We start from the raw sequence: 21,067 nt of genomic DNA, 5'->3' as shown, positions 1-21,067 counted from the left end.
TGGAATGTTGAAACACATTCCATAAGTTGTGGGGACGTGGGAGGGATGAGCACAGGTTCTGCTGGCGAAGTTGGTGCATGAAATGAGGATGTCACAGAAATAGACGAATCCTTCCCAGTAACGCCCAAGTGTCAGGGCTGCGGCCAGCACACCTGCCGGGGCCCCAGCAGCATCCATGGCCAGGCCACTGGGCAGAGGAACGCCTGTCTCTGTCACCCAGGGGATGCAGGAGCAGAGGGAACGGGCCGACCCACAGGCAGAGCGGGGTCACCAGTGTTTGTGTGCGTGCATGTGTCTGCACACCCGTGTACACACTGCAATCACAAGGCCTGAAAGAGGTGAGGGAGGGGTGGAGGTCGGGGAGGGGCACAGCTGTGCAAAGACAGGAGCGGACCTGCTATGTCGGGGCGTCGAGGGCATCACGAAGCCCCAGTGGGGGAGGCCGCTGCTGCTAGGGGCCAGGCGGGAAGCAGGGGACCAGCCTGGATGAGGGTGGCTCAGACCCAGGTGGCCGCAGTGGGGGTGGGAGAAGGTCCAGACCCTGGAGGTTGAGTCCCTGAGGACTGAGTGGGTCAAGGTCCACTGCAGGGGGGAGGGGCCACGGTGCACCGGGATGTCCTATTGGAACTAGCTAGCCGGCCAAGTGGAAACGTCCGGGAGCTGAATCAACTCAGGCGGACGGCAGCGGTCACAGACCGGGCACCCCGCCACGGGACCCCCGGCATGGCATGGCCGCCCAGGCAAGGCTGCTCCCAGGCCCTTCAAGAAGCAGCCCCCCACCCCCCAGGGGCTTGTCAGGCCCCCTCCTTGTTCTTCACGTGAGTTTCCAGATGGCTCCCCGCCCGTTTCCATCCATCCCGCCCCCCTCCAGGGCCGCCCACCACACGGGGCGGGGGGCCTTATCAGATTCCGTGCTGCTTTACCAGGTCCCAGTCTATGCTACGGAAGAAAGCGTGAGACTTGATGTCGGAAAATCCAGTTTGCGGCCGGCAGCCGAGCCTCTCCTTAGGGTCCTGGGGGTCAGAGTTCAAATGAGGACAAGTCAGCACAGAGCAAGGCAGCCCCTGATCTCCCCCGTGCCCAGCAGGGGAACGGGCCTGCCCTCCCCGGGACTTAGAGACCTTTAGCAGACCACCCCCCACCGGCCCAGCACCCAGGTGAAGGCCAGACGTTCCCTTCATTAGAAACGCTTCCTCCCAACAGGTTAAGCTCCTCCGGGAAGTTCCTCTTTGGCATCACTTCTCGTCGTTACATTTTGTCAGGTGTGAACAAGCATCCACAGGACGTTCAAGGAAGGACACAGAGAGTCACACCCACACCCGACACTAAAAATGCCAACCAGCTGGTGGAGCCGTGGCCCCAGTAACTGAGAAAGGGCCGCAGCCATGGCCGGCTCGGCCGCCACGGTGGCCACGAGCGTACCTTGTTTAAAAATCCTTTCAACACGTGGGAGGCCTTGACCGAGAGGAACCGGGGGATCCGGATGGGCTTCTCCAGGATGACTGCAACGGCCGGGACCGGGAGGTGAGAGCCAGTCCCTCCTCCGTGCCCGGCCCCCGCCCGCCACGTCAGCTCTGCCCAGCAGCCGGGGAGCCGGCGGCCTGCAGGGCGCTGGGAACCCTTTCTGAGCAGGAGGCTCGGGGCGCTCGTGGTGCCCCGGGCCCCGTCCTACACCCCAGCAGGGCCTCGAGGCCTCAAAGGGCCCTAGTGCCCATGGTCACGTGTGCTCACGATCACACAGGAACCAACGGTGGCTCAGCTGGCCCTGCGTCCCCATGTCCACGGGTGCCAGAGGGCACCGTGGGGACAGCCTCAGTCCTGAGCCCCAGCATCCCGGGGCCCAGATGGCGAGGAGCCGTGGCTGGAAGGGGGCGGCACTGGGGCTGAGCACAGCCCCTGCCCGGGAGTCTGATGTGCACACCTGGCGTGGGTGGAAGGGAGTTTGGGCTAAATCAGGACAGACTCTCTTTCCCGTGGGCGTGACAGTGCCGTGTCCCCGCCCCGTTCCACGGGGGCTGTGCTGAGAGCCGGTCGTGGACAGGAGGCCCCACCTAGTCTGTGGCAGCCGCGGGGACCAGCCTGGGGACCTGCACCTCTGAAAGGGGACAACCCGCGGGGTGTGGAGGCAGCGGGACGCCCGGGCCGCGCACCTTGGAAAAGGTAGTCCTCGGTGTTCATGTCGGGGTTGTCGGTGATGATGTCGAAGGGGGAGCGGCCAGCCATCATCTCGAACATCAGCACGCCCAGGGCCCACCAGTCCACGCTGAACCCTGCGGGAGCGCGGGGCTGTCAGGCCGGGCCTCTGCGGCTGTGCCGTCCCGTCACGGGCCGACAGTCGTGACAGTGGGCATCTCCTGGCCCTCAGCTGAAGATGTGTGTCCCCGGCGTCTCCCAGGCAGCCTGGCGTCCCCTCCGTCCACTGTCCCGGGACGCTCGGCTCCTCCTTACTAGCTGCAACGGTGTCTTCACATCAAGGCCGTCCACGGACGGCCAGCTGCTCCCAGGGTCTGGGGCCGTCCACCTCCATCGCACACGGGATCCCCGTCCCGGGCCAGGCTCTAGACTCCCTGCTCTGGTCCACAGCTGCCGTCTGTCCTTCTCTGGCTACTAAGTGACTTCAATCCTATCAGCCTCCTGGGTGCCCAGGTATCTGAGGGTGCGAGAACCTGCCCACCCTGCCTACACCCCCACTTTTAACAGCAAGGAAAACGTGTGGAAATATCTGACGGTATATTTGTGATGTGAAAACAGCAGAACCCAAGGAAGGGGTGGACAAGCTCCAGTGTCCACGGGGGCTGTGCGTGGCTCTAGTGGCTCTGGGGAACCCCCTCCGGTGGGCGGCACCCACTGACTCGGGACACCCGCCTCGGCTCTGTCTTTGCTTTGTCTTCTCCTTCCCAAGCCCTTCGGGCTCCTTGACCGGAGGGATCCTGTCCAGTGACCTCGCCAGGGGACACTCAGGTGGACACAGAGGACAACAGCTGGGGACTGAGGCCAGGTAGTGACCTGGGGCTGGGACGAGGTAAGGGTGTGTGTTTTAGTGTAGTTTGGTTAGGAAGACCCCTCTCCCCGGCTGCTGGGCCAGGGCCCTGGAGCCCCTGGTTGGGACCCCCGGCAGGGTTGGCCCCAGGCAGGCCCACCTCCCTCTCTGCTCCGTGGCCGAGTCCCCAGGGAGAGGAAACTCCCAGGGCTTCGGTCGTGCTCTCCCGCCTCCTCTGAGCCCAGCGCCCTAGTGCCCCGCCCGCGCTCACCGTACTCCTCTCCCCGCAGGATTTCCGGGGCGATGTAGTTCGGGGTTCCGCAGAAAGTGCTCGTTGTGTCACCGGGGCCCAGGCCTTCCTGTAGGGATAAAGCCAGTTACCAGGAGGGAGGGGCCCGCCAGACACACCCCCGCCGGCGAGAGAACCCACAGAGGACCGGCGATGTGGGGGCGGCCGGAGCCCGGCAGCCAGGACAAGACGGAGCGGACGCTGGGCTGCCCGGGACCCCCCCAGAGGCAGGTGGGGGCAGCGGGCCGGGAGCCCACCTTGCACATGCCGTAGTCCGTCAGCTTGATGTGGCCGTCGGCGTCGAGGAGAACGTTGTCCAGCTTCAGGTCCCGATAAATAATCCCTCTCTCGTGTAGGAAGTTGAGCGCGATACAAATCTCAGCAGCGTAGAACCTGGGGAGGGGGTGACACCCGTCGTCAGCAGAGAACCCAACCAGGAACCGGGACGGGGGCGCAAGCAGACAGACGTCCCGCATCCTCCGCTGAAGAGCGCGTGGGCCGACAGGACAGGGCAAGGCACGCAGCGTCCTAGTGGTCAGGGAGACGCAAACCAAACCCACCGTGAGACATCACCTCGCGCCCACCAGGACAGCCACTATCCAAACCCCCCAGACAGAAAAGAACAAGCGCTGGTGAGGAAGTGGAGAAACTGGAACCCTTGTGCACTGCTGGTGGGAATGTAAAATGGTGCAGCTGCTGTGGAAAACAGTATGGAGGTTCCTCAAAAAAATTAAAAATTAGAATTACCACGTGACCCAGCAATACTACTTCTGCGTATATACCCAAAAGAATTGAAAACAGGGACTCGAATGGGTATTTGTACCCCCATGTTCACAGCAGCACTATTCACCGTAGCTAAAACACAGAAGCAACACAAGTGTCCATTGTCAGATGATGGATAAACAAAATGTGGTCCATTCATACAAGGCAGTAATATTCAGCCTTAAAAAGGGAGGAGATTCTGACACCTGCTCCAGCGTGGGTGGACCTTGAGGCCACTATGCTGAGTGAAATAAGCCAGGCATGAAAGGACACATCCTACATGATCCCGCTTCTATGAGGTCCCTGGAGGAGATCCATAGAGACAGAAAGTAGGAGGGTGGGGCCGGGGCTGGGGAGGGGTGGGGAGTGAGTGTCTCATGGGGCCAGAGTGTCGGTTTGGGAAGATGAGAAAGTTCTGGAGATGACGGTGGTGATGGCTGTACAACACCGTGAATGTGCTTAACGCCCCTGAGCTGTGCACTTACAAATGGCTGAGATAGTAATTTCATGTGTATTTTACCACAATTAGAAAAAGAGGACATGAGCGTGTGGGGCTCGCTGTTCTTGACTGATTACCCGCCTCCCCCCAAAAAGGATCTATGGTGACTCATAATGCCGCGTGGAATTATTTTCCAGTGAGGAAATGAGGAAAAGAGAAAAATATGGAAAACAGGAAAGAGCTACGTACGGGGTGGAAATAAACGCCCCACCCGTCCGTGAGGCCAAGGCTGCGTGGCGGTGATGGGGTCAGTGTCCCTGAGAGTCATTTAAAAAGAAACGGAGATTGTCTTCCTCTTCCAGGCAAGCCCCTGCTGTACATCGTGCAGATGGTGGGGAGCGGCCTTGCCGTCCAGGCGGCTAAGCTGATGGTCGGGGACGTTCACCCCGTTTCAGAAACAGGGAAAAGCACGGCGCCAACGCACACGCAGTGCTCCAGGGGATCGGCCACTCCCAGGACCCTCCCGGCTCTGGCCTGGCCCCTGGCAGGAGGCAGTGACCCCCTGTGCCCCTTCCCCAAATCCACTTCCCCCACCCGCCCCCCCCCCCAGGTCCCCCTACCCCCGGCTGCACCCACCTGGCGTGTTCCTCGGGCAGCTTTCTCTGCCTCTGCATGTGGAACATGAGGTCACCCCCGTTGACGTACTCGATGACCAGGAACAACCTGCGGGACACATGGCGGGGAGGCCAGGGTCACAAGCGCGGCCGGGACCCCCAGGGGTCCCCCTCTCTGGCCGGTCACCCTCCTGAGAGGCCCAGGGAAGGCGGTGACCGGGGCTGCCCGCCCCACTCTGGGGTCCGGGGGAGGCCGCTCAGCTCTGACCCCGATGCAGTAAAACTCAGGAGAGACACTCTTGTTCACCACTCGCCGCATCCAACACGGTTATTTGTTCTCCCAGGGACGCCAGGTCTGCCTTTGGTTAAAAAAGGTAAAAATAAGGCAGGGCTGGTGGCCGGAGGCCCACTGGGGCAGGGAGGGCACTACGTGGCTGGGTGGCCGCAGAAGGCCTCCCCAGGGAGCAGAAGCCCGGAGGGTGGGGGGACGGGGAGGGGCCACGGGGGAGGGCAGAGAGCTGAGGGACCACCCTGTAGGCCAAGGGGCCCGGCTCGGCAGGAGAAGCCAGAAGGGCAGGTGCACAAGCCAGGTGACGCGAATGACCCTCTGGCTGCTGTCTGGATGGACCCCAGGGAGGGGGGAAGGGCAGGCGGAGGGGGAGGAGGTGCCCAGGTGAGAGCACAGGTGCGCTGGCCAGGAGGGCCTGAGGCCGAGGCCACAAGATCGCCAGTGGGCTGGGCAGCCAGGAGGAGAAGGAGTGGGTGGGACCCTCTGGGACCCTCCCTGAACAGCAGGTCCCAAGGGGGAGGGTCAGGCTCGCTGACCTGGCCACAGGGAGTCGGCGATGCCAGCTGCCCTCCAGGAGGGGGGCTGGGGGCAGCGGGGTCGGGGCCTCCGGCGGGAGGATCCCTGTGACTGACAGATCCGTCCTCTGGATGCAGTCAGGGCCCTTCAAGTCTCCAAACAATTTACCATTTACCATGTGGTTTCTTTTCTGATAAGATCCTTCTCGCATTTAATAAGGTTCCATTTTCAAAATTAAATTCACCCACGATTTTCCAGAAATACCCTGCTGAGGGCAGCTCGTGGATTTTTAGGTCAACGGCTCCTCTGGGCGCTTTTGGAGAGTTGGGAGCACAGAGGGAGGGGAGCAAACCCGCCGGCCCCCCAGCCTGTCTGCATCCCTGATTCAGTGATGACGTCCTTTAACACGGAGCAAGTGAACGAGCTGCAAATCGCCTTCCAAGTCTCTGATTACATATTTAGACTAGAAACAACTCCTAAATACATAAATAGCAGAAATGGAGACAAAAGCCTGACCACTGGGTGGGTAGCCAGAGCCTTCCCTGTCATCCTGGAGAAAACCCAGCTCCTCTGTGGGGGCGGGGCGGCTCCCCTGCCTCCAAAGGATGCTCTCGGAAAGGGTCCAGGAACCCTGGCCCTGACACGGGTCCGCCCGTTTTGCAGGCAGATTGTACTCACGCACATTTTGCCTGTGGCTGTTTTCACACTACAACAGAGGTGAGAGACGGAAAAAGCTTGCCGACCCGCTACAGACAGCAAGGACAAACGACAGCTGTACAGCCCCCGCTGACCGTCGGGCACTATTCCAACATGTGTGCACGTCTAATCCTGGCAGCTACCCCGAGGGAAGTGCTGTGCAGGTCCTCGACCCCTGCGGAGAGGCCTAAGACCGCACGGTTTTTAAGAAAAGCATTTACTAACAACTCCGTGACATCAAAGCACAGGACGGTATTTGCCACCAGGACCCGGAATCATGCAGCCCCAGGAGGTGTGTTCACCCCAACGTGGGTGCTCCCCAGGAAACGGATGTGGCCGCCCACACAGGGACAGAAAGCGACGCCATTCCAGAGAAAAGGAAGAAATACGCCAATGCTAGAGACAGACACCGACACGATGGCTTAGGGAGCAGAAGAAATTTAAGGGGACATTTAAGAACCCAGAGAAGAAGAAGCAATGGTAGTTTCCTTTCTGTATCCAGGGGAAAGCCCGTCAAGGGAGTTTCAAGAGAAGCCACATCTCTACGCGTGGACGCGGGGACACGTTCAGCTGGTCTGTGGCTGTCGCCTGGGGCCCCGGGTCTCAGGTAACTTGCTGATCAAGGAATTTATTTAATTTGTGAAACTGATCAGCTACAAGAACAGAGCAGGGAGTTTTTTTTTCTTAAAGCAACTGTATATCTAAAGATTTTTTTCATTCTACAAATAAATCTTAATACTACTCCCAACATTTCACTTTTTCTTTTTCCTTTTTAATTTTTACAGGAGTATACTGGATTTACAATGTTGTGTTACTTTCAGGTGTACTACTTTCAACACTTCTTTAGAGCAAAACCCCACCAGAGCCGTCAGGGGCTGATTCGCTCTGATGACAATGCTTTGTGTGACTCAGACGAGCTGGCTGCTGTGACAAAACGCCCCGATGTCCATGGCCAAGCGCAGCTGAAGGCCGTCTCTGGGCTTCACGCCCGGGGCTCTGCCATGTCGGGCCTCCCGCGTCCCTGCACGTGAGCCCCTGGGGCGCAGCCACAGTTGGCACGTGTGTGATGCCAGGATGGGAAAGAAGCCACCCCTGGGGCCGAGACAGCAGCTTACGTTTCCTCGGTACTTAACAAAATGTGCAAAATATAGTAAAACCTCGCAAAACAGGATTCATCAAGAGCTGGAGACAGAAAGGGGAGTAAACACCACAGTCAACTCACAGGCTGGGACCAGGGCAGGAGCAGAGGCCAGAGGCCGGTCCTACGTGCCTGTCCCCCATCACCTGAGGAAAACCTGGGATGTGGGGCCTGTCCGATGGCTGAGGGCGCCGGGGGCAGGGGAAGAGGGGACCGTGGCCCCGTCTGCATGGGAGATGCTCTCCTCAGCTCGGGGATAAGTCAGGCCAGGCCCCTACCTCCCCACAGCCCCCATGGGATAAAACACCAGCCCCGGGCTTCCCTGGTGGTGCAGTGGTTAAGAATCCGCCTGCCAATTCAGGGGACGTGGGTTCAAGCCCTGGTCCAGTAAGATCCCACATGCTGCGTGCACCACAACTATTGAGCCCACGTGCCACAACTACTGAGCCTGTGTGCCACAACTACTGAAGCCCGTGCACCTAGAGCCCGTGCTCCGCAAAAAGAGAAGCCACTGCAATGAGAAGCCCGTGCACCGCAATGAAGAGTAGCCCCCGCTCGCTGCAACTAGAGAAAGCCCGCGTGCAGCAACAAAGACCCAATGCAGCCAAAAATAAATAAACAAATTTATATATACATATATAAAAAAAAACACCAGCCCCATACCTCGCTCAGAGGAGACACCGATGGCATGGGACAGTGTGCTGAGATCAAGAGGTAATGCCACATGGACACCAGCAGCTGGCTGCATCTGGCCCCCCACCCATGTCTGTCAATAAAGCTTTATCGGAACACTGTCTTTGTCTGTCCGAACCCCAGTGAGTAGCTGTCACAGAGACCGTGTGGCCCTCAAAGGTGAAAATACTTACTATCTGGTCTTTTGAAAAAAAGTGTCGACCCCTGGTGTAAAAAATAACAAGAACAGCAGCTTTTACAGCCCTCACAAAACGTCAGGCGCTGTTCCAAGCACATCTGTGTATAAAACTTAACCTGAGAACCGTGCAGTAGGTTCTAGGAGTTTCCCTATTTTACAGACAGGAACACTGAGGCACTGGGAGGTGAAGTAACTTTCCCAGGATCACACAGTTACTGTCTAATAAGATCTGATACCGGGTGATTTGGATGAATCCAGAACCCACGTCGGGAGCCCCACCTCCAGTTACCGACCCCCTATCACAGGGGTGGCCGCCCCCCAGAGGAGCTCAGGGAGAGAAGAAAGGAAAAGAGGAAGCAGACAAGCACCTGGGCTCCCGACAATGAACGACAGACAGGAAAGGAGGCTGAGGGCCAAAGGGAGCATCTCAGGAGAGCCCACCCTCATTCCTGAATGAAAACACAAATCAGAAACGCAAGGCGAGCCCCAGGGCAGACATGGTCAGAACCCAAACCCTGACTCGGAAGGATGCTCCCAGCGATCACGGTGCGCGTGCAAAGCAGAGCCCACGGCTCTGGGACGGCTGCCAACAGAAAAGGGAAGCTGGCGACTCCAGGCCCAGAAAAACCTCCTCCTGGAGCGGGGGGATGCACAGCTTGTCTCCATCTCCCCATGGACGATGAGTGCTGGACGGACACACCACCAAGCACCCGTCTGTGTTCGAGGGCAAGGGGACCTGGCTGAGCCTGGCTCACGCGCCTGTGCTCTCATATGTGAAGGACGCACGGAACGTGAGCCCTAGCGCTTCCCAGACTCGGGAGTCATGCCTCGTGATGAAATCGAGCAAAGCAGGAGAGACCAAGACAGTGAAGCAGCTACAGAAGGACCAGCATGAGGATGGCACACCTAAAAAATATAAAAATTACAGCAAACACAATTGGGTGGTGGAGAGAGGGAAGCTGCCCTCTGAAACACCCTAGGCCCCAGCAGATTCAGGGAATCCTGCCAAGAGATCATTTCAATGAGATTTAGAATGTTGCAGAGAGTAAAAAAATAAGGAAAATGCAAAAATCTAATAAAGGTTGTATAAGGGGAACTATAGATGGATCAGACATCAATATCAACATCAATGAAAAACTCCTAAATAAGATCAGAAAACTGAATTCAAAAGCACATTAACAGAATTGTACACTAAGACCAGGCATGCGTTTCCCCAGGAATTCAAGGAGAGTTCAACCCTGGGAAATATGTTATAATGATACAATTCATCATTTTAGGAGGCCCCGAGGAGTAAAAATCATAACAATCACCTCCAGAAATGGTGAGAAGACCTTTGGAAAAATTCCATATTCTTCCTTGACAATAAAATAAAAAGAGGTGTAAACTTCCTTCAGACAAACTGTAACTCCATGCCGGTTATTGGCATGTCTGTAACCTCCCCACTGCTGGGTCTGGGAGTCTTTGAGCTGTGTTTCTGAGGCTCTGGGGGGAGATGGGGTGATGGGGTCCAGGAGTCCGTAGGGGGTGATCCTGTTCCCAAAAGCCAGACAGGGGCAGCACCTCCTTAGCCTCCAGCCTTGTCAGACGGGGCCCCTGTGGACCCAGAACCCAGGGCGATGGCCGCAGGTGGAGACCCTGGTCCCTGCTGCTCCCTCCCTCCCCCAATGCCCCCGAGCCCCTTGCTGTAGCGAACGCCAACACATTTGACTGGAATGCCAGCGCGGTCTGGTTCTGCGTTCCTGACACCCCACTGGCCCACAGCAGCTGGCGCTGGGCTCTCAGTGCCAACACCAGATGCGTTCCCTTGGGGTCAGGAAGGGGACAGGTTTGCCCACCACCACCAGTCCCCAAATGCGGTAGGTACTGGCTGATGTCATTAGAGACAGAAATGAACAGGGGCACGAATTGGGAAGGAGGGGGTAACAGCATCGTCTGCAGATGTTATCACTGCACATCCGGAAATGCAAGAAAACCACCTGAAATTTACTGGAGAAAGAGAATCATGAGGCAAAGGGCCCGAAATCAATGTGCAGAAACCACATTACGTTGCTTGTTGCTTTAATGGAAGAAAAGACCTCACTTATAGTAGAAACAGAAGAGAGAAACACTCAGGACAAAAACTAAGCGAGGAACTGAAAACCCTGAATGAAGAAAAACTTTAAGATCTCCCGAAAGAGCAGACGAAAAGGGAAACCACGTGACTGAGTAGGAAGCGCCTGCATCCTAAGGATGCCCTGTCTTCCTTTCCGGAGCTGGACAGGTTGATTCCAAAGTCCACATGGAGAAATAAACAGCAAAAAGGAAAAACAAGCAGCAAAACGTGTCAATGATAAGACCAGGGAGCGTGCACAAAAGTTACTCCCTCCTTTCACTTTCCTGCGTTTTAAAATTGCGTCAAGTTTTTTTTTAAAAAAAGGAGCTACCCTTTTGCGTGGTTTCTGATGTCATCTAATAGTCGGCAAAAGCACAATTTCAGGTCTGGTCCTGACAGTTACTTCGACAGAAGGAGCCCCCATGCCCGGCTCTAGCGAGGCCCTGTCCAGGGGAGGCATGCAGCTGCACAGGGCGTCACATCAGTCAGGCAGTGGCTGCGTGGGGCACCGGGGTCACCGCATCCTAACGGGAGGGTCCAAGGACGCCAGCTCATGGAGAGCATGTCCCCCGCCCGTGCACGTCCGTCCCCAAGCACACGGCAATAACACGCCCCCGCCACCCACTTGCCCTGGTCTGAAAGCAGCCAGTCGCCTCCAGATTAGGAAGAAAGAAGGAACCACACTCAGTGAAGGCTGTGTGTGGGCACAGCGGCAGGAGGACTCAGGCCCCTGGGCTAGGCGGACAGAGGCCACGCCCCAAGGGTCCCTCACTGTCCGGGGCCGTGGGGTGATCCACACGGCTGCCACAGTGTTCCCAGAGAGAGCGCGGTCCACCCACACGATGGAAAAATACCGCGAGGTCCTGAAACCTCCGGAGTGTTCCGGTGAGTCTCGACTCACTTCCAACGGGGGGTCCCTTCTCCCCACGTGCGCCCTCGTGCCGGGCACTCTAGCCCGAGGGGTCCTGCTTGGTAGCCTGAGGGGTCAGGGCTGCATTTGGACCATTTTAGGGGACGCAGGGGATCCAGGTGGAGAACAGAGGCTGACGTGGCTCCGCCCACGCCCACTGTCACTCAGCGCCGCGCTTTCTATTCTGGGTTTAAATTACGACTGGAACAAATTTACTGCCTTTGGAAAGTACAGTGACTCACGTTCCCAAGGAGGGAGCACCTGCCCCTCAAGGTCGCGGATGATTCCCGCCGCGTGCACGGCCCCATGGGTGCATCCTCGCGCAGCGGTCACAGGTGTCCCGTGACCATCACCAGGGCCCCCGGGAACCGGATCTTCCTGACCCTCCATCAGGAGCGGGCGGAGGTCAGACTGGGCCCTGGGTCTGCTCACCGCAGGCCTACCTGCTTCTCACCATGGCGACAACTCACGTGGCCCCGGCTCCGCCTCGGCTCCCGCTTCCCAGCCCCATGTCCGCACCGCCCACTGGACACGTGCTCGCCCCGCGCCCCCAGCTCTCCACGTCGGACCCCGCCTGCCGCCCCAGCAGCGCCCAGCGTTCGTCAGTCCTGCCACGCTCTCCCTGGCATTGGGCGAACTCACCGTCCTCGTCTCCCTCTAGGCCTCCCTCAGGCCTCCTCGCCCAGCAGGTCCTGTGTCCCCGGCTGAGGATCGTGGTGCTTTCGGAAGCCGTCCCACCGGCAAGCCCTTCCTCATCCTTCCCCGGCACAGCCGCCTCCCCTGGGACACACCCATGTGACCGTCCCTCGTGGGCTCTGCCCCCACCCCACCTTGACGGCGTTCCCAGGGTGCACGTGCACGCTGTGGCCCCCCTGTATGGGGCCCCGGGACCCCGTCCAGGCTGAGGTCTCTCCAGAGCTGCAGGTAAGTCCTCAGGTGCGATTTACAAAGCCTAACACACAAGGCGTTTCACATCTCGAAGCCATCGGGAACCAGGAAGAACTGAGTTTAGCGTCTAAGTGGGCACTGCAAACAAGGCACAACCGCTTTGTTCTTCTTTAAAGGGGAAGAAGCATCTGCGTCCGTAGATGAACATAGATAACCAATTGGGCCAACGGTTAAAAGGTTTTATTTTAGAACAGCAGGTTGACTGTAAATATTTTACTGGTGGCTTGCTCATCTGTGATCGAGATCACGCAGAAGCAAGAAAAAGGTCCCCAAACTACAATCTAAAGTGGGGGGTTGCGGGGAGGGAGAAACAGATTTTCAGCTACCATCTCTCGATCACCCGTTTTCCCCACAATAGCTTAAACTGAAGCAGTTTCCCCTGTTTTGGCCATTTCGTAGTTAATTTTGGCTGTTGTTTAGAAAAGATGGGCTGTGTGGATATGAATGATGGTTTTTCCGTAACACAGATGTTTATTTTATACTAAAACCCCACTGTGGGACTTCCCTGGTGGCGCAGTGGTTAGGAATCCACCTGCCAATGCAGGGGTCATGGGTTTGAGCCCTGGTCCGGGAAGATCCCACATGCCGCAGAGCAACTAAGCCCGTGCGCCACAACTACTGAGCCTGTGCTCTAGAGCCTGCGAGCCACAACTACTGAGCCCATGCGCCACAACTACTGAAGCCCGCACGCCTGGAGCCCGTGCTCCACAACAAGAGAAGCCACCGCAATGAGAAGCCCGTGCACCGCAATGAAGAGTAGCCCCCGCTCGCCGCAACTAGAGAAAGCCCGGGCGCAGCAACGAAGACCCAAAGCAGCCAAAAATAAACACATACATAAATAAATACATTTATAAAAAAATTAAAAATAAAAATAAACCCCCACTGTACCATCTGCATACATTTGTACACACGTGGTGCTCTGTACCCTGTGTATACACATGGCGACATTAGTGACGACTGTAACGTTCCGGATTCCACGTCCACGAGTGAACACGGAACACGGCAGAGCCGGATGGCACTACTGGATTTGGGGAGAAAAAAGAAATGCTTATTTTCTTCCCATCCAGAGACCCCCTTCTGATAACTGCTTGTGAGAAACTGCGTCTTATTTACCAGATTTTTGCTGGTGGCGGCCCGCGGGCACAGCTCCGGAGTGGAGCGGGTGTCCGCTGTGTTTGGTGGCGCTGCAAGGGCTGCGCCGGCTCCTGGCACCACGGCAGGCCCTCGGGGCGGCGGCGCGGCGAGGAGCCCACAGGAAGGGTCGAGGTGGCCCGCACGCCCGTCCCAGCCACGTCCCCGCCGCCACCCTGCCCACCCAGCCTCCCAGTTTCCGTCTCCGGTCCGCCCGGGGGTCCTAGTGGCCACGCTCCTCACTCACCAGCAGCAGTGGGCGCGGTGCTGACAGCCGCCCCACGTGGGGCAGGGCAGCTGCTGGTTCCTGTGTCCTCGGGGGCTCAGACACGAGGTTGCGTCTGTTTGTTCCAAGGCCCAGCGCCCCCAGGAAGAAAGGCCCTTTCAGCCGAAGCTCACATTATTCACAGTTCCCCGGCAGCGGGGCCTTCCTGGCTGTAAACGTTTAACTGACGGACCCAGAGCCAGCCCCTGAGGTGGGCATCCCTGCCATTCCCTGTCCCAGGGCTGAGATGGGGCCCAGAGAGGGTGCCCTGTGCAAGGTCGCCCGGACAGTAAGGGGGGGCTGGCACTTGAAGCCCAGCTGTCGGCTCCAAGCCTCTGCTGGTACCGCTGTCAGGAGAACCACAAAAGGCTTTGAAAGACTGAAATGAGGACGGGGTCTCCGGAGGAACCAGGCTCTGCTGGCACCACCCTCCCAGGGCACGGCTTCCGGGGTCTCCCTCCGTCTCTGAGCCACTTTCCAACCGGGTGGCTTCTGTACCAACAATGCCATCCACAGACTTGCAAAGGAAGTCTGCCTGGCGGGGCCCCTCCCGGCCTCCCAGCCGGCTCGGCACCAGGCATCGGCCAGTCCCAGGGTCCCCGTCACCCAACGTGTGCAGGATCTTGAATTCTCCTGTGAGCGGGCTGTAACCTCTGACGAGTCCCTCATTAATCAGTAAACGCTGACACACGCTCACTTTATATCTGTACCAAGGACGTGACTGTACCTTAAAAAAATTATCCTTTAGCACCACCACTGCCTACGAGGTGCCAGGTATGAACCAACTGCTGGGAGCACAAAAACACCCCCCCCACCGGCCCTGCTCTTAGGGAGTTCACACCATGGGTGGTGGGGGACAGGCATATATCGTAACCCGGCGTCAAAGCAGGCACGTGGAAACAGCCCGGAAAGACACCCTATCCTGACTAACCAGGTCTCAGGTGCTTCTAGACGTCACTGACGGATTCCATAAAAGGGGGAGGCAAAGGAACTAGACACGGGTGCTACTGATTCCTGGGATGCCTCCCGGCCGTGAACGTGAAGGCCGGAACACAGCTCCTCACATCCGTTTGGAAAGGCGCTACAGTGCGCGCCTGCGTCGTGGGGCTCACACAGAAACACCTACGGGATGATTTTTTTTTTCCAGTTCTAACCTTAACGCACCTGGGAACACGTGAGCCGGCGGGCAACAGAGCTGGAAGTGAGGCTGAAATATCTGACCCTTGTACATCCACACCCTACAAGTTCATACAGTAAAGTCAACTGAAAAACACAGCAAGCCTCGTCTCACAATACGTTTAGGAAGCGTGGGTTTGGGGGGACACCCTCCCTCGGGCGTGCCCCATAATCCCAAGAGACTGGTCAGAGCCAAAGAGAGGTGAGGAAAGTGCACTGGACACTACTGCTGGGCCCCCCCGGAGCCCCGGGCGGGGCAAGAGGAGGCGAGCAAAGCGGCCTGGCAGGCAGGACGGTGAAGATGGACAGAGGGACCCAGGGGCGGGCTGGTTGCAGGGGCCTCGTCCACACGCCCAGGAGCCTGGACTGCCTCCCAGAAGCAACTGGGAGAGTGGCCGCGGGGCTCTGAAGCAGGTGACGGATACTTCACATCTGCGTTCTCGAAACATGGCTCAGTTCCAACGTGGGGGAACTGACAGCCTGGCGCCCCAGGGACCGGACGCCCCGAGGAGGCTGCAGCCGGGGCTCAGGGGGAAAGGGAGGGTCTGAGACCCACTCAGGAGGCAGAATCACTGAGATCTGGGGAGGGGGCAACGCCAGTTCCGGTGGGAACAGGGGACTGAAGATGGGGAGAGGTGGGGGTGGATGCGGGGGCTGTCGGGGGGTGAGTCACTGCTGTGATCACAACAAAGCCCCGAGCAGAGAGCGAGCAGAGCAGGACCGAGACCGTCGTGCAGAGAGGCTTGTCTGCACGCTGGGCCCTAGCAGAGTCGGGCCCTCGCTCGGTCACCGGCTCCCTGCGCTGACATAAAACTTCCCCAAGCGATAAGCGTGCCTCACCGTGACCACACTGCACAAACAACACGGTTTACACTGAACACCTGCTGCTCGCCGGGAGTCTGGGACTTCGGCACGTGTTAGGTAGAGGTGCCTACGTGACCCGCCCACAATAAACCCCGAGTTTCACAAATCCCTGTGGAGGAATTCAGGGTGTCCTGTGGGACTCCACAGGGAGGGACTCCGGGCGGCTCATGCCTGGTTTCGTCCCGACTTTACCCCGTGCATCGTTTCCCTTTACATCCTTTCACAGCAGCAAGCCTTAGCCTTGAGTTTGACGATGTGCCGTGTCCTGCAAGTTCTCCTAAGTCACCGAACCTGGGGGTGGGCCCTGAGCACCCCGACCCAGAACATAGTAACTTCTCAAGTAAACAAACTGTGTGAGTTCAAGTCATCTGGCCAAAAAAATTCCAAACTGAGTATACGTTGAATATCCTAGACCAGTAGTTCCAAACCTTTTAAAAGCAGAATTCTAATATGTACAAAGCTTCTAAGTGAGGCTGTTTAGCATTTATTAATTTATTCCACTCATCAGTGAGATCCATAAGCACAAAGACAGGCCTCCCATTCACAGCGGCATCCCAATACCTGATCCCAAGCTTGTATCAGTGGGATGCGTTCAATAAATAATTTGTAAACAGAATTAAAGAATTTAGCTTCTTCTGTATGAAATTTACTTAATATGACACCAGCCAATGAGAACAACAAAGCTAGTTTGAGGAACCAAAAAGCCCCCATACTTGCAAACAGGAGGACCCTACAGACGACAGCAGAAACCTCATGACAGCACAGCCTCCACACGGTTCAGATCAGAAAGCAGCAGAATCCCAGAAGCACCCCCTTTCTCTTACCGACTTGTTGTCTGGAAGCAGGAGTGTAAGCCGACCAGGAAAGGGTTGCTGGATGCCTGCTCAAACACGTGCTTCTCTGTCTGTACCCAGTCAATATCCTGAAATAGAAGCCAGGGAGTGTGAACACTTCACAGGCATCCTGGAGAAGGAGAGGCAAGAGAGGAATGTCAACTCTGCTTGAGGGAAGACAATGCAGAGAGGAAAAGAAAACGCCCGCTGAGAAATTCTGCCCACCACCATCACCATCCCCACCACTGTAACCCATTACCATCTGCCACCTTCACCTTCATCATCTCCACCATCACCACCATCTCCACCATCACCACCATCATCACCATCACCACCATCATCACCACCATCAACATCACCATCATCATCATCACCATCATCATCACCATCCTCAACATCACCATCTCCATCTCCACCACCATCAGCATCGTTAGCTGTCACCTATCACTATGAACATTTCTCACCGTTTCTACCACCATCACCAAAGCCACCATCCCCAGCTGTGCACTGGCCTCTGGGCTACAGGCTCTCCCGCACTGCCCCATGTGCTGCCCGTGGCAGCCTTGGAAAGTCTGTATTATCATCTCCACTTAAGACAGGAGGAAACAGAGAGTGGAGGTTTCTCCAACACCCAACACCCATCTCCCAAGCACCAGCTCCCACGGCAGGGCTATCTCCCTCCCAATCCACACTGGAACTTGCGGAAAACTCAGCTTGAGAGTCTCAGCTGTGGTTCCATTACAACCCCAGAAAGCAGCGTCGGACGAGATTCCCCGAATTCCCCGGGTTAAACCTCTTGTCTCAGGGGTTGGGAAGTGAGCGGGAACGGGATGTGTCCAAAGCAGCCTGCCTTCCCCTGAAGGTTTCTGGAAGAATGAGCCGACTCTCAGTGAGCAGCCCTTTGGTGGCCAAAGACCGTCTGGGTTCCTCGTCCTGGGGCTGGGTCCTGACCCCTCTGCCCCTCGCTCCCGGGAACGCCCTGGGTGGCATGGCTCTGTCTGACCAGCCCCACCTCCCCCAGCTCCACTCGCTTGTGCAGTGGCCACCTGGTGTCCCCACTCAGCGTCTCATGCGCAGAGCCGGCCTCAAACAGAGCCCTTGACTGTCCCTGCGTCTGTTCCCCCAGGCACCTGGCCACCCGGGTGCTCAGGAAGGAAATGCCGGTGGGTGCACGATGCCTCCTCCTCCATGCCCCCGGGTCCACCTGCCTCACGCCTGCCGGACTCCCCACGCTATTTTAACAAAGCGCCACAGACCTCGGGACTTAAATCCTCCAAACTGTGTCCTCTCGCTGCTCTGACGCAGAAGCCTCTGGGCTCAGGGTGTGGACAGGGCCCCGCGGAGGGTCCTTCCTGCACCTCCAGGGGACTCTGGCCCTTCTCCGCCTCTGTCTTCACAGTGACTTCTCTGTGTGTGTTTTTCCTCCTTCCTGTCTCAAATCTTTCCCTGATTTTCTCTAAAAGGACACTCGTCACTGGACTTAGGGCCCACCAGCTGATCCAGCATGACCGCCGCAGGATCTGTAATTACATCTCCCCAAATAAGGTCCCGTTCCCAGGTTCCTGGGATTGGGACGGGGGCCACGGGACGGCAGGGCCTCTCACAAACGCACAGTTGGCCCGCGCGCCAGATCCTGGGGTCTCGCTCCCCTGAGACCACCTCCGAGCCCGAGCTCCAGTCACGGCCACGTGCGAAGATGCCGACAGCGACCACAGCAGTAACGCTCTCTGGAGGCCTCTCCTCTCAGCGTTCTAGAAACCAGCCCTCACACACCATCAACCCTCCCGCCTGCCGCAGGCTGGGAAGGGGCTTGGAATCCTCTTGCGGGGCTGCAACCGGCAGCGAAGACGCCAGCCGGACCCCGCCCTTCCCGGGGCCTCCGCTTCCTCAGCTGTGAGGCACGGACGCCCCAGCTCACTTGTAAGCTCAGCACCCAGGGCTGAGGGGCCAGCTGGGCGGTGTGAGCACTGCACAAACGCGCTTGCTGGGAGGACAGGCGGGGACTCGGTGCAGCCCCGCTCTGCCCTCTGAACTGCGAGCCTGGGCCGGGGAGCCCTCCCGTGGCCCCCGCTCCACGGGCGCCAAGTGGCCTCAGGGGTCAGCGGCGGCTGCACCGTAACAGAGTGACCGCTCCCTGTGAAGTCAGTTCTCTGCTTCTTAGGGACGTCACCTCCGTTCAGGGGTCAAAGATACAGGTCAAAAGTACGTCAAGCCAAGATGCCCATGAAAAGGAGCTCAATACATTGTCACTATGGGAATGCCAATCAAAGCCACTTCATACCCACTAGGACAGCGATGGTCAAAAAACAGAAAATGGCAAGCATTGGCAAGAATGCGCAGAAGTTGGGAACCTCACGCGTTGCTCTTGGGAACGTAAAATGGCACAGCTGCCGTGAACACAGGTTAGCTGTTCCTCAAAAAGGTAAACATAGAATTTCCCTATGACCCAGCAGTTCCCCTCCTGGGTAAACACCCAGGAGGAGTGGAAACAGGGACTCAAGCAAATAACCGCACGGAGCCGTTCACGGCAGCGCGACTCAAGCAGCGGAAGCAAAGACAAGCCCAGTGCCCGTCAGCAGGTGAACAGAGAAGCCCGACGGGGTTGATCCGTAAAACGCAACATGGCCGAGGCTTAAAAAGGAAGGAAGGACGCGCAGACACCCGCTACCACGTGGATGGACCTTGAGAACACAACGCTCCGTGAGAGAAGCCGGACACAGAAGGTCCCATAACGCACGGTTCCACTTACACAGAGTGTCCACAACAGGCAAATCCACGGAGACAGTGGGCGGCCGTAGGGGCCGGGGGACTGCTCAGGGGGACGGGGCGGCCTTTGGGGGATGAGTGGGTGTGGAGCGGGGTGGTGGCGAGGGTGGCCCGACACTGTGAATGCGCTAAACGCCACTGAACTGTGCGCTTGAAAGCGGTCAAGTGGCAAACTCGGTTACGTGCGCTGACTTCCATCCGAAGGAGCGAGTAGGCGGGCCCTCACCTCGTCGTCGTGGACCAGCTCCTTCTTCACCACCTTCATGGCGTAGACCTGATCGTTCTTCTTCAGCCGTACCAGCAGGACCTTGGCATAGCTCCCGCGCCCGATGACCCTGAGCAGGTCGAAGTCCTGCAGCCCGAGCCCCTGAGATATTTTGATCCCGTCCATTCCATCGATAACCGGCTTGAGGTCCTGAGGGAGGGAGGACAAAACAGGAGGAAGCGGGAAGGGGACTCGTACGCGATAGGAGAAGACGGGGCGTCTGCGCCCCGGAGCCCAGAGCCCCGTCCTGCTCACAAGTCCTGACTCTCTGTCCCAAAGGCCGCCACCCCCGCGCCACCCAGGAGCAAACCCCAAGAGCTTCTGGTGGAAGGGGCCGGAAATCCGAGAGCCATCATCAGCCACCGGTGGGCCCTCGGCAAGCGAGGAGGCATGCTCGGGGCCAGCCCCGCCTGGACAGGCCGAGGAGGTGGCCGCAGGCTCACACACCCCAGGGCCATCGGTGCAGCGGCCGGAAGGCCACCTGGCCCTCCCTGGGGGGTTGCAAAGCATAACTCGCTAATGTCTGGAAAGACCTGCCAAAGCAAGTACCACTAGAAACAATATACGATGACAGAGAAAGGCAATGTGGTTAAGAGCACAAGCTCCCCTCCTGAGAATTATCTCTGGCGGAGGGAGGGTAACGAAGTGCTCCTGACTCACTCCAGACACAGAGTGACCAGGTAGAAAGATCTAGACGTCCAGGTGGGGACACTGACCCTGGGAAAGGTGTGGCCTCTCAAGGTGCTGCTGTTCCCTGAGGTCCTGTGCACAGAGGTTGATCCCCAGCTGGGACTGTCCTTGCTCAGAACCACAACTTCCTGAGCCTCATTTATCACCCAGAGTCCAGCTGTGATGCTGTGATTTGTAACACCAAGTTCCTATCTGTTCTAGGGCCCCATTCCGGGCACACAGCTCCTAAAACCTGGGGGGGGGGGGGGTGGGTTTCCTAAGTGCTGAGAGCCAGCAAGGTGTGTTTTGTTATGTTAACGAGGCAACTACAGGGAAGCCTCTAGGCTACCTAAGGATGCAGCTGGTTGCCAGGGGAACCAACCCTGGGATTAGAGGGTCAGTCCCATCCCCTGACCTCCCAGGAGGGGGAGGGGCTACAGGCTGACTCCATCGCCAGTGGCCAATGACTTAATCATCACGCCTGTGTAACGAAGCCTCCGTAAACCCCCAAGAGGACAGGTTTGGAGAGCTTCTGGGTTGGTGAATACGTGGAG

At 57.8% G+C, this 21,067-nt stretch overlaps 1 protein-coding gene across 2 annotated transcripts in view; it reads right to left on the bottom strand.

The window, feature by feature from the left end:
- Window positions 1-21,067, bottom strand: part of PRKCZ (protein kinase C zeta) — a 98,327-nt gene that overhangs the window by 2,299 nt on the left and 74,961 nt on the right. For both annotated transcript variants that reach the window (XM_059899867.1, XM_059899942.1), the window contains 8 exons: window positions 19,806-19,994; window positions 16,805-16,902; window positions 5,107-5,193; window positions 3,527-3,662; window positions 3,252-3,339; window positions 2,151-2,270; window positions 1,423-1,502; window positions 924-1,013 (listed from right to left, as the gene is read on the bottom strand). In XM_059899867.1, coding sequence (XP_059755850.1) covers window positions 924-1,013; window positions 1,423-1,502; window positions 2,151-2,270; window positions 3,252-3,339; window positions 3,527-3,662; window positions 5,107-5,193; window positions 16,805-16,902; window positions 19,806-19,994 — 888 coding nt within the window. The remainder of the gene's footprint in view (window positions 1-923; window positions 1,014-1,422; window positions 1,503-2,150; window positions 2,271-3,251; window positions 3,340-3,526; window positions 3,663-5,106; window positions 5,194-16,804; window positions 16,903-19,805; window positions 19,995-21,067) is intronic.

The sequence above is a fragment of the Balaenoptera ricei genome, chromosome 1 (assembly GCF_028023285.1).
Source record: "Balaenoptera ricei isolate mBalRic1 chromosome 1, mBalRic1.hap2, whole genome shotgun sequence".
In the NCBI taxonomy this organism is placed as follows: Eukaryota; Metazoa; Chordata; class Mammalia; order Artiodactyla; family Balaenopteridae; genus Balaenoptera; species Balaenoptera ricei.
This window is presented reverse-complemented; position numbering and strand designations above follow the sequence as displayed.